This window comes from Poecile atricapillus, chromosome 5, assembly GCF_030490865.1.
Source record: "Poecile atricapillus isolate bPoeAtr1 chromosome 5, bPoeAtr1.hap1, whole genome shotgun sequence".
Lineage (NCBI taxonomy): Eukaryota > Metazoa > Chordata > Aves > Passeriformes > Paridae > Poecile > Poecile atricapillus.
Genome location: NC_081253.1, coordinates 1,602,217 through 1,614,543, shown reverse-complemented (window position 1 = coordinate 1,614,543; position 12,327 = coordinate 1,602,217). Strand labels below are relative to the sequence as shown.

Here is a 12,327-nt window from a genome sequence, read left to right as displayed (position 1 = left end):
GCACTGAATGCAGATAGAGTTTTACAGGCCAATATGTGTAAGAAGGTAATGATTTCCACAGACAGTGTCACACAGGAGTCACAAACACTGGCTATCCAGTTAGAAAGTGAATTTGGTGTGTTTCTGATGCCACAGAGGATTTACTCACATCACTGATCCTGTCCTTGACCTTGCGCACGTGCAGCAGCATCGGCGTGTCCTGGATGGTGGTGTAGCCCTTGGGCTTGGCTTTGTTGTATTCCAGCTTGTAAATAATCTGAAGGGACAAATTGGGGGTTGGATTATTGCTTGGAATCCTTGGTGTCAGTTGGAAATCCCCTGGGGGTGGTTATCCCCTCTCCAAAGGATCCACACTTACGTCGCTGATCTGTTTGTTGACCTTTGTGGTCCGTAAATATTCCGGAGTATCCAGAACTGTGGTGTATTTGCCTTTCTTCTTCTCATAGTCCTTCTTGTACTGAATCTGGAGGTGGGGAAAGGCTCTGAGTTAATCACACAGAGCAGGACAAAACCTCTTCCAGAGGTGGGATTATATCCATGGATTAAATTGCCAAACCCTCCCACAAAGCCAGAGGAAGCAGAACATGCACCATGAGCTGAAATGCAAACCCCTTCCTTGCCTAGGAGGCTGCCTCTTTCTTTGTCTGATTAATTTTATGGTTATTTCAAGCTAAAGTCTCCAGGACTGAGCTAAAAAAATCAATCCTTGCAGATCAGAGACTTTTAAATTTCACAATGGACAATATCTCATTTTTAAATATTCATATCCAGTTGAAACTTGGACTTGGTGATCTTGGAGGTCTTTTCCAGCCTTAATGATTTTGTGATCAGAGTGAAGAGAAAGGTGAATCATCTCACACAGCATTACCAAATATATCACAACACCAGGATATTTTCAAGGCTTTGGCAGCAGGATTTGTGCCTTGGTAATAATTTTTGTAAAGATCACCTTGCCCTGCTCGGGTTTCTCAACCTTTTTTCACAGAGTTCAGTAAGAACAGGTTCACCAAGAATGGGAATTCATTGTAGGCAGCCTCAAGGCAGCTGGAAAAGGTTAGAGTACATTTTTTTAAAAAAATAATTTTCATGTTCTACCCTTTATCAGAAAATAAAACCATGCATTTGAAATGGGACAGCGACAGACAAAATATGAAAAATGGTAAACAAAGAATCAATGATAACACAGAGTGAGCTCAGGGGGACATGCAAAAAACTTCTTTTTTTTCAATTCAGACATACTCAAAGTTACCTGCAAGGAGTTTTTAGCAAAAAGAATAGAAAGCCACAGAAAAATGGAACAAAAATGTCTGAAAGGCCTTCAGTAATTTATTACTGAGGAACATCACTACTGGCACAGGCAATAACAAAGAATTACAATTCCCTCGGACAGAACTGTTTTCCACTGTTGCATTTCCAGTCTACCATTTATATTCCAGTTCACAATCAGGAATGATTTGTCCCCCTGCAAAGGGTGAGCTGACTGCCAGCAGCTGTGATTCCAGGGCAGAAATAACTGTTCTGTGTCTGACACCATTCTGGGCACAGTGGGAGAGAAATGTTGGAATCTCCCTGGCAAATGTTGGAATCTCCCTGGCAAATCCATCATGTTCTTCCTGAATTAAGGAACTGGGGTTATCAATCAAAGGTGGCCAGGCCAAGAAATGGTGTCAGAATGAGAGCTGGGTTAGGGAAACACCAGGAAGAGCTAACATCCAATATCTGAAATGTTTGGACAATTGGTTTTTTATACAAATACGTGAAATCCATACCAATTGTTTATAATGGAAGGAGAAAATGAGGACAAGCTCAGCCCGAGCTGAGTGATGTCCAAGTGACAGCAAATATGGGTTCAGATATTCTGTTTTATTTCACCACAGCAGCATGAAGCACATTGAGGAAGCTTTGGGGTATAAAATCCATGGGAATAGAGGGAGCAGTGAATATGCCAAGTCCAAGCAGCTACAGTGGGTACCTAAGGTGTCCTAGAGCAGCAGCTCTGCAGTTACCTGGCTCCACAGGTATGTGTTGTAGAGTGCTGTCAGCATATCTGGCCTCAGAATTTCATTGCATCCGTGCTGCAGGAGCATCTTGGCAAAGGATTTATAGCTTTTCTGTCCATGCAAATGGCAACCAAGGACAAGAGAGACTCATGAACAACATGAACAATGACACAGCTCTAGATCCCAGGCACTTGGAGAGTGGAGAGATTTAGGCAAGGTGCTGTATGTATTCATCCACATGTGCATACAATTCACATCTGAATATTTAACACTGCCAGGAGGAAATATTAACAAATTTTCCTGTGCTCACATTAAGGAAATTATGAATTTTGGGGGGAGGGGGGGGGAGATGAGAGTAAATTAGAGATCGAGGACGTATGTCCCTGTAGCTTTATCTAGAAATGAATAAGAAGATCTGAAAAGAGAGGTAATAAAAAAATAAATGCTGGAGACTGCACTTTTTAAAACCCCTCCAGCAGCTTCCAGAGGGATGGGACTCCTGATGTCCATTGATGCACAATAATGGAAGTACATACAGGACAGATGGACAGATGGCAGCTCACACAAAAAGTGGCTCCTTTTTGGGTGGCAGGATGGAGATGGAGTGACCAAGTGAAGAAACACGACGATATCACAGGGCTGTGGCACTGCTGGGAGTGCTGCAGGTGCCCCCACAGTACCTGACTGCTCAGAGTGCTGCCCCACTTGGCCAGCAGATTCCTGGGATCATCCACAATAACGCTGTACCTATCTTTGAGCTTCTCATAGGCTGCTTTATATAATTTCTGCTCAGAATAGCACAATACAGTGTCACAAGAGAGAGTTAAGGTACAGAGAGATCATTGGTTTAAGGTCTTTAAAGGCTGGGGTTGAAGGTCACGTCCAAAAGAGAAAAATAATTTAAAATAAAACCAAAGCAAACAAGCAAAAAAAAACCCCAAAAAAACCAAAAAAACCCCCAAACCCCCAAAAACACACAAAAAAACACCCCAAAAAACCCCAACAAAAACAAATTAATAAAAAACAAAAGCAAAAATACCCCAAACATCCCCCCCAAAAAACTCAAAGAAATCGATTGAAACAAAAAACCAAAACAAAACCAACCAACAAAAAACAAAACAAAACAAATAAATAAAAATAAAATAAAAAGGAAGAATGTTTCCAAATGGTAACTGCATTTCTAAATTGCCTCTGGAAGGCCTACAAGTTTAAGGATGTCTCTATTCCATCCCTTCAATAAGCAATTTTATGACTTATTTTCTTCATGAAAAGTAACTGCAGAAGCAACTCTGTGTTGTTGATTCCTGAGTTGAGTCCAAAGAGAACACAATGAGTTGTTACTGAAAAAACATCACTTACATAACAGAAACTATTTAGGCAAGTTCATTTCAATATATGGAGCTCCCACTGATAAAATTTTACCCATTTATGTTTCTGATATTTATTTTTTCCTTATTTGTTCTATGAACAATAATAAGGCTGAACAATCTTCATAAAAATTCTGGAATTTGTTGTGAAACAGCTTTTCTTACCTAGAACAGGTAAGACAGTAATAAACTTACTGCCAGGTAATGATATAACACAATGGATGGTGAAGAAGTATGAAATCTTAAGATATAAACCTAAATAACTGCTTTTTTAAATGGAAAGCATCAGATTTTGATGTTCTAAGCTGATGGGAATCACCCTGAACGTGATGTTTTCCATGGAATTTGTCCTGGGGTGTAGAGCACTAATCCTACAAACTCCAGGAGTGATTTGAATTTTAAACCCAGGGGTGTTCATTACTTATTAGGTTGTGTAAATTGTTTCTTCAGCACTGCAGGAGGAAAATAAGAAGCAGTTGAGTTGAAGAGTGGAAAAAATCCAGGCAAAATCACTGAAATTAAATTGAGCTGTGGCAACTTCAGACGTAACTCCATCTTCCTAACACCAATAAAGATTTTATCAGTGCTTTAGGAAAGAAACTGGAATTCTCTCCAGACCCTTTTTGAGATGGAAACCAACACTCAGGGTTACTGTAGCAGCAGCATTACTTAAGTCAGCAAAAGAAAAGTTCCTTTGCCATGAGAAATTAATGAACAGGGGTGGGGATTTCACTTTCTAGGCTCTGTCCTAATATTCAGAAAAACAACAGCCTTGTCTTTCATGACTAGGCTGGTCTTAAAGCATCTTTAAGCCTGACTGTAAGGAAGGACAACCTTCAACTCTGTATTTGCTCACAGACCAGCTACTTAAGCCTGAGGCTACAGAAATCTTTACTTACCCCATCCATCAGCTGAGTGGCATATTTAAAATGTTCATTGATTGGAGAGTCAGCCACGTACTTGAACTTGGACTTGGTCTTCTCAAAATCCTCCTTGTACTTACACTGGAGCCAAAGAAAAGCAAACACACAAAACCCAGTCCATGTTAGTCCCAGGAAGGGTAAGGCAATGAAAACTTGATTTTGGAGAGAACTTGTGGCAAAAAAAAATAAATGGTGGAATTATTGCATTTGTGAGTTTAACTTTTCTACCAACAATAAAATGTTGTAAACTGACAGCAAAATGTCCAAAACCATTCATCAACAATTCAGAGTGTTTCACTCACCCCACTGTAGAGCACTTTATTCTTCTCTGCCAGGACAAAACTTGGAGTATCCCACACATAGCAGCCAGTGCCTTTGAGCCATTCCAGGTCTTCCTTGTATTTAACCTGAAGAAAAGAAGTGAAAAAGACTCAGTTTTAAGCAGATAATCAGTGCTGAAATGAACCTCAGCACAAGGTGTGGCAAAGAGAGTTACATCCATTAGAAAATAAGTTTCTCCTATTATTGTGATGAGTTTTATTCACTCATATCATCTCTCAAGAGCTGTTGGAGTTCCTGTGTGAATTAAAAATAATCTTGTACAGTTAAGGAGTTATTGTGTATGTACATAAATGTACAATTCCAGAGTGTATTAAATCTGAAATGAATTTAAATTGTTAATTTGGCAAGGGCTGCAATTTTAGCCATCAGATTCTGTCAGTTCCCAGATCTGCCAGGGCAAATTGTAACTCACTGAAAAATTTCAGCTGCTTTCCCTTTGTTGAGAAAGAAGGTTTGGGTTCATTTTGGAAAGCACTTTTAACTTTCAGCCTGTGCCATGCAGGAGCTGTTTGGACTCACATCGCTGATGGCATCCGTCACCAGGCGGTGGTGGAAGTGCTCGGGGCGGTCTGGGATGGATCTCCAGATTCCCAACTGGCTCATGTAATTTTCTTTATATTTGACCTACAGAGAAAATTGAAGAATTAAGTAAAACCAATGAAGAGAACACTCCAGTCCACACAATATTCCCTTTTTTTCCCCCCCTGAAATAGAAGAACTAAAAGAGTGGAAATGAGATCAACTTGTAATGTAACAGCAATCAATATTCCAAAGAAAGAAATCAACACTAATAATGCTGATATTTTCCTAATTATTTGACATATTGAAATGGAACAAAAGGTTAAATGGCCTGTTTTAGGTTATTAAATGTCAAACACTAATTAGGAATGAGGAAGATGTACATACACTGCTGATGTCATCAGTGACTTTCCTGTGGTACACAATGTCCAGAGCATCCTTCACCGTGTGGTATTTGCCCTTGGTGTTCTCAAAGGTTTCTTTGTAGCGCAGCTGGGAAGAGGAAAAAAGCACAAAAGAAGGGATTAATGTGCCAGGGATTGTTTCAGTTACATTTCTCACTTCTCAGGAATGATATCCAGGGATGTGTTGCTGTCTGACATGCCAATGTAAGCCCTGAGGAATTTTAGGAGGCTGCAATTGCCTACAATCAGCTGTAATTTCACTGAGACTTGTGGTGAAAATGACAGAGAATTTCACCCAATTGGCTTTCAGACTGAGGAAAAAACATCCCTGAAAAAAAAATCACAGGAGTGGTTCTCTAGTACAGCACAGGTGCCACTTCTGGCATAAAAATCCGCTTATTCCTTCTTCCCTGTCCTCCTCTAGAAGAAATCAGGAAGATCATCCCAGTCTGGGGAGGAAGACTTTCTCAGAGGAGGAATTCCCGTGAGCAGAAGAGCTGGGATGCTCCTTGGCAGTATTTAAAAATCACTCTTAGAGCAGTAAGACTAAATAAACCCTAGAACAAAGCACCAGCCCTGCACATCTCCTTTCACATCCTGCTGGTTCTGAAATATATGGAAAAGCTCTCACAAACGAGCATTTTAAAATTGCCTTAAATCACAAATAACTATTCCAGGCTTGAAAAAATCAATTTCACCTTAACAACCTCCTGTGCAGCAGCTCAGATAATTTTTTCTCTCTATTCTACTTCTGAATTGAAAAATAAACACATTCCCAGTGACAGGGCAGTTTACTTCTAACACAAAACTGAGATGAAATAGCTGATCAAAGTTATTCTATCCTGGCCCCAGCATCAATCACTTCACTCCAGTCTGCTCTATTTGGAGACTTGATGTGTAAGCAAATTATTTTAAATAAATTCTAAATTTAAATTATTTTAAATCATTTCATTAAAGCAGATTTAAAATAGTGTGTGCCACACTTCAGTGCAACGGGAAATAAAAATGAATTATAATAATTGGAAAAGAAAAAAGCCATTGCAGTGGAATCAAATCAAAACTTAATAATGTTCCTAATTTCAAATGGAAATGGACATGAAAATAAGGGGATTTATTGATGGGGACACTGAGATATTCTATTCTTTGCATGTTTGCTTCCTACTGATCCTTTTCTTGTTTTTTTTCATAGAGAATCCAAGGAAAAGCAGCAGTGGGCTGTTCCTGGAGTACTCACATCACTGGCATTCAGGTAGGCTCTCTTGGCTCTGATCAGCACTGGGGTGTCAGGGACAGGGGTGTACTTGTCCTTCATCTTCTCATACTGGGTTTTGTACTTTTTCTAAGAGAGACAGCAAAAGGGAAGAGTCAGCACTGCAATTTTAGAGGCATTTGCCAATCCTCAAAAAAAAGCTTGTCTTATAAAATCCTAAAACGTATTTTCAGAATGTTTTCTTCTACCAGAACTAACAAGGGAAATGTAGAACTTAAGCACAAGAGAGAGGGAAAAAAAACAAGGCTAAACATATTTGAGCCTTGAAATTACCACTAAAATGAGAAGTAAAACTTCTAAAGAGTTCAGCAGAGTGGCACCAAATTAGAAAACAAAATTTTACCTCACTGATCATGTCCTTGACATTCCTGGCATGTGTAAAGGCTTGAGTCTGACCATCAGCATGATGGTGAGGTCTCTCCTTTGTGGCAAGTTCCACGTACAAGTACTGCAGCAAGAAGAAAATAATCAAAAAACCTACACTTCTAATAAATCCTCCCTTAATGTCTCTGAAAAGCAGCTGTAAAAACATAACCACCAATTTCTAGGAAATTCTACATTGCTTTGAGATGGAAAGCTTTTGCTGTACTTCAATATATTGAGAAGGATCCCCTGATTGATTTTTATATCAGCACAGTTTTTTCACCTGGCTCTGTATTTTTTGTCCTGTCTTGGCTCTTATGAAGTCAGGTGTGTCAAGGACAGAAGTGTATTTTGTCTTCAGCTCGTTGCCTGCAGCTCTGTAAACCAGCTGGAAAAAAGAAAGGCCCAGGAATTATTTCTTCTGCTATTATTTAGAAGCTGCACAATCACAGCTTTGCAATTATAACATCTCATCTACTCCAGTAAAAAAACACAGGGAGGGGTTATTACAGCTACAAAATTGTGCAGAAATAACAGAATTTACCTCACTCAGATGGGTTTTCAGTTCCTGCACTGCTCTGTATCCAGGAGTATCCAACACCACCTGGATTTTAGGCCACATTTTCTTGGCAGTACTTGTGTAGATGTAATTAGACTGGAAAGGAAAAGCAGTATGAATAAAGGAAATTTTACACTGCAACCCAACAGCAGTTTGAAACAATGAACTGGCTGCACAGCACGAAATTCTCTTCTTTTTTGCTCACTTTCCTGCATGCACAGAAATAAACCCATGGCTGTCATGCCCAATTCCCAGAGGAATTGTCTTACCCAGAGCTTGCGGAGCTCGCGGGCACGGACCATGTCAGGAGTGTCATACAGGAAACAACCCAGGCCCTTCAACCACCTCAGGTCCTCTTTGTATTTATTCTAGGAGAGAAATCAAAACCAACAGTCAACTTTTGGGATCATTTCAATCATCTGTCCGTAAACACAGCGAGAAAGCATTTTTTTGGTTAGGGAACAGAAAGGAAGTGAGAGAACCCCAATCCCACTGCCAGCAGAGAGGTTTTGGGGCTCTCAGCAGGGGTGTGAGGAGCAGCTTACGTCACTGGTGATGTCCCCAACGTAGCGACAGTGCAGCACGTGAGGGGTGTAGGGCAGGGAGATCAGGTGGCCCTGCATCTTGAAGAAATCCGACTTGTAGATCAGCTGAAAAGCAAGGAACAAAACAGCTTTTCACGTGTTTGCTCAGGGAATAATCTCATTTTCCTCAGTTGTGCTGATAGGAAGGCACCTACATCGCTGACAGCCTCCTGGGTGGCTCTGACTTGGCGGATTTCGGGCGTGTCAGGGGTGGTGTGAATCTTGTCCTTGTTCTTGTGGTACGTTGCCCTGTACAGCCTCTGTGACAAGAGACAATATTCTGCATTTTAACACAGCTTAAAACGGCAAAGAACTTCAGCACAGTGTCAACAATTCCTGCACAAATTACTATTTTCTACCCAGGCAAAGATTTTCCATTAAGTTTTCAATAAATTCTGGAAATCTCACACTCTAATCCTAAAAACATTTAAATACACATATTTTATTTAATTTAAGAGCATTTTCATGCTCTTAAAGCCAATGACCAAAGAAGTGAGTAAATGTATATATAAAACCTAAAACTATTGGGCCCTAGTTTTATACAGAGATTTCTATTCAAATTTAATCACAGCTAACAAAATTAGGCTGAAAATTTATATTATAAAATATAGATTATAAATATAATGTAATATAAACAGTAAATTAAATAAAAAAATAAAAAATATATATTAATTATATAAATATAAATATATTTTATATAAAAAATATAAAAAATATTGTATATATATTACATATATTTTTTTATATATAAAATATATATATAGGTATGTAAGTAAGTATATAAATATAAACAGTAACAGTTCAGCCTGGATCCACGATCCCTCACTGTTCTTCATGGATACTTCTCTAAATAAACTTTTATTCTGAAAAGCCTGAAAGAAGAGGGATCCTACGGCTTGCCAGTCAATGTACTCTCATTATGCAAATTTTGGGCACTGCAAATACAACCGAAAGCAAATACATGTATTTACTGTACCTCGTTAATGACTTGATTGACTTTCCTCACATTTTCAAAGCCAACATCTTTAGGTCCCAGAGTGTAGCCCTTGGCTTTCATGTGTTCATAGGCTTCTTTATATTTCAGCTGTAAGAAGTACAAAAGCACACAGAAATTAAATTTGATTACAATTCTGACTACACTGCAGCTCTGACAGCAATTTCTGCTGTATAAAGAGAGAGATTTTTAGAGATAAACCAGTGAGATGTAGCTTTATCAGAGTCAAATACACCACACATCATAATTATTTCACCCCTTATCACACGGCCCAAAATTAACAACAAAATTAGTTTTTGTTGCATCTAATAAAATATTTGCATAATGCTGAGGAAATTTGTGTTTTGGCAGTAAAGGGCCAAGCTGAAAGTCCCTTGTGTGGGGCTGCTGATCATTCCCGTGGTGCAGAAGAAGGATTTAGTCCCTGACTCACATCACTGCCGATGTGCTGGACGTGTTTGGCGTGCTGGAAGTTCGGCGTGTCCGTGGGAAGGCTGTACCCGGTGGGCAGAGCATTCACACCAGCCCAGCGATACAAATTCTGCAAGAGGAGAGAGAAACACTTTGTGCAACTGTCAGCAACATTTGAGGGGAAAATCCCTCAATCTTGGGAATCTCTCAAACAACTGGCAAAAGATTTCCCCCATGTCTGGGGGAAAAAATGCATTAAAATGAATTTTTATAGCCCAAATGAGGATATTTTCCCACTTCCATTCCAGAGCAGTGACATGCAGCTTCACCTGAAAAGCTAAAACCAGACAATTTGGTTTTCCAGGATCACAAACTCTGTGGAGCCCACAGTTTTGTACTTACCTCACTCTGTATTTTGTTGGCATTATACGCCCGCTCCAAATCCACTGTTTTATCAGTAGGGATCATCTTGCCTTGGACATTCCGCTTGTAATCACCACGATAGACAGCCTGGGAAAGAGAAAAAATCACAATTGTCACATTCTCTCACAGTGTGTTTTGTTTGCATACAATGGGAACAGCTCCTAAAAAAATGGATTAAAGCTTTTTTGGCTTCAGGCAATTAATGATTTTAGTGATTGTGTCCACAATGAGGTGTAGATAACCAACAATGATTAAAATTAAATTATTAAATACATATTAAAAGTCCCATTTCTAAAGCTGGTGAGCTAACAGCATTTGGAATATTGGCTGCAAGGTGAGAGAAACACTTACTTCACTTAAATTCAAGGCACTGAGCACATTCTGGACATAGACAGGAGTGTCTGTGACCACAGTGAAGTCCTTCTTCATTTTTTCTGCCTTAGATTTGTACTTAATCTGCAGAGAGAATGCAAGAGTTCTGATTACTAATGCAAGTAATTGTTAATTTAATTTATTGTATTATCACACTTACTATACTTACTATTTATTTCATCACTGAGCTATTTTATTAGTGAAACCAGTGTTGAAACAGAAAGCATATTGCAACTATGGCTTGTTATTTAATGAATCCTCCAATCAAGAAGGATAAACAACATTTTCCAGACTACACCTGGAGTGGAATAAAGCTACAGTGGAGTGAAAAAGAAGACTAAGAGGCAATCCCAGGGTTACCCACTCACATCACTGCGGAGGTCATAGGCTTGCTTGGCGTGGAGGATTTCGGGAGTGTCCCAGACAAAGCAGCCAATGCCTTTCAGCCAGTTCAGATCATCCTTGTAGATCACCTAAGGGAGCAGAGAAGGAACCTGTAAGAATTCCACCAGGATCTAATCCCTCATTTCTAAATCATTTCAAAACACAACTGACAAATGATGGCAAGGAAGGTTTCTACTACTTTGATTTTTTTTGTTTTCAGGGTTTGGTTTTTTTGTTTTGGTTTGTTTGTTTGTTTTGAGGAAAATAAAAAACAATTCCTTCTGGAATTTAAATAATTTTTCTTCAATTTGCTTCAGTTTGAGCAATAAATTAAAAATCTAATGATTTTTTAAAAAAAAAAACTACCTGCACATCCTATTGGACACTGATTTACTGCCAGATCCTACTCCTGGGCTGACCTGCTCAAGACAAGTTTCGCCCAACCAGGATTTTCACAGATTTCCAAAGTCTCCACACCTCATGCAACCAAATAAAGGACACTTTACAGACAGGGTAGAAGTGTAATTAATGATTATAATTATGACCCAAATGCCTGCACTATCAATACTGAAATTATTGAAGTTGTTGCACAGAGGTTGTGGACTCGCCATCCCTGGAAATGTTCAAGACCAGGTTGAAGCAGCCTGGGATAGTGGAAGGTGTCCCATGGGAGGGAGTGGAACTGGATAAGCTTTAAAGTCCTTTTCAATCAAACCATTCTGGGATTTTCTGATTCTATTCAGCTAAGCCCCATCTCAGTGACCCATTTATTGCCAAATGTCACAAAAACGAAGCCAAGTGGCAACTTCAGAGCGCTCCAGCGACATTTTTGCTAAATCATTTCCTCCAACAGAGCACAAAGGAAGGAATGTTCTCCAAAGTGAGCCAGGAACAAGTGATTTGGGGACTCACATCACTGACTTGGTCTGTGACTCTTCTCACGTGGGTGTTGACCTGCAGGTCGGGCAGGCAGATCCACTCGTGGAGCCGCGTGCGATAATCGACCTCGCTGATCTTCTTCTGGGCATCCTTGGCTGAGATGATGTCCACCATGTCTGGGACAATGTGCACCTTGGCTTTGGTCTTCTCATAGGTCTCTTTGTACAGACGCTGTGGAGTTAAAGCAATGCTTTCATCAAGCTGCAGCACAAATTGTTGCTAAATTTGGAGGAAATCGTTGCTGTTTTCATGGGATGTCAGTGCGAGAGCGATCGCTTTGGCCGTGACTAAAATGTACATCTGGCCTGCTCTAAAAAGAATTTGCAGAACCTCAGCAAGGGAGGAAAAATGTGATTTGTTCAATTTTCATTGCATTGATGAGCTAAAAGGAGGCAGATGAGGATTCTGCCCATATTACACTGAAAGTTTGGCCATGCAGATAATGCAGGAATTCAGTTAAAACTGAAATTCGT

At 39.7% G+C, this 12,327-nt stretch overlaps 1 protein-coding gene across 19 annotated transcripts in view; it reads right to left on the bottom strand.

The window, feature by feature from the left end:
- The window catches only part of NEB (nebulin), a 99,884-nt gene that overhangs the window by 31,784 nt on the left and 55,773 nt on the right, over window positions 1–12,327 (bottom strand). For all 19 annotated transcript variants that reach the window (XM_058839226.1, XM_058839208.1, XM_058839207.1 and 16 more), the window contains exons 93-112: window positions 11,828–12,025; window positions 10,900–11,004; window positions 10,511–10,615; window positions 10,139–10,246; window positions 9,759–9,866; window positions 9,308–9,415; window positions 8,487–8,591; window positions 8,293–8,397; window positions 8,017–8,115; window positions 7,733–7,843; window positions 7,472–7,576; window positions 7,169–7,273; window positions 6,790–6,894; window positions 5,539–5,643; window positions 5,152–5,256; window positions 4,593–4,697; window positions 4,267–4,371; window positions 2,007–2,111; window positions 359–463; window positions 149–256 (exon numbers count right to left, since the gene is read on the bottom strand). In XM_058839226.1, coding sequence (XP_058695209.1) covers window positions 149–256; window positions 359–463; window positions 2,007–2,111; window positions 4,267–4,371; window positions 4,593–4,697; window positions 5,152–5,256; window positions 5,539–5,643; window positions 6,790–6,894; window positions 7,169–7,273; window positions 7,472–7,576; window positions 7,733–7,843; window positions 8,017–8,115; window positions 8,293–8,397; window positions 8,487–8,591; window positions 9,308–9,415; window positions 9,759–9,866; window positions 10,139–10,246; window positions 10,511–10,615; window positions 10,900–11,004; window positions 11,828–12,025 — 2,205 coding nt within the window. The remainder of the gene's footprint in view (window positions 1–148; window positions 257–358; window positions 464–2,006; window positions 2,112–4,266; window positions 4,372–4,592; window positions 4,698–5,151; window positions 5,257–5,538; window positions 5,644–6,789; window positions 6,895–7,168; window positions 7,274–7,471; window positions 7,577–7,732; window positions 7,844–8,016; window positions 8,116–8,292; window positions 8,398–8,486; window positions 8,592–9,307; window positions 9,416–9,758; window positions 9,867–10,138; window positions 10,247–10,510; window positions 10,616–10,899; window positions 11,005–11,827; window positions 12,026–12,327) is intronic.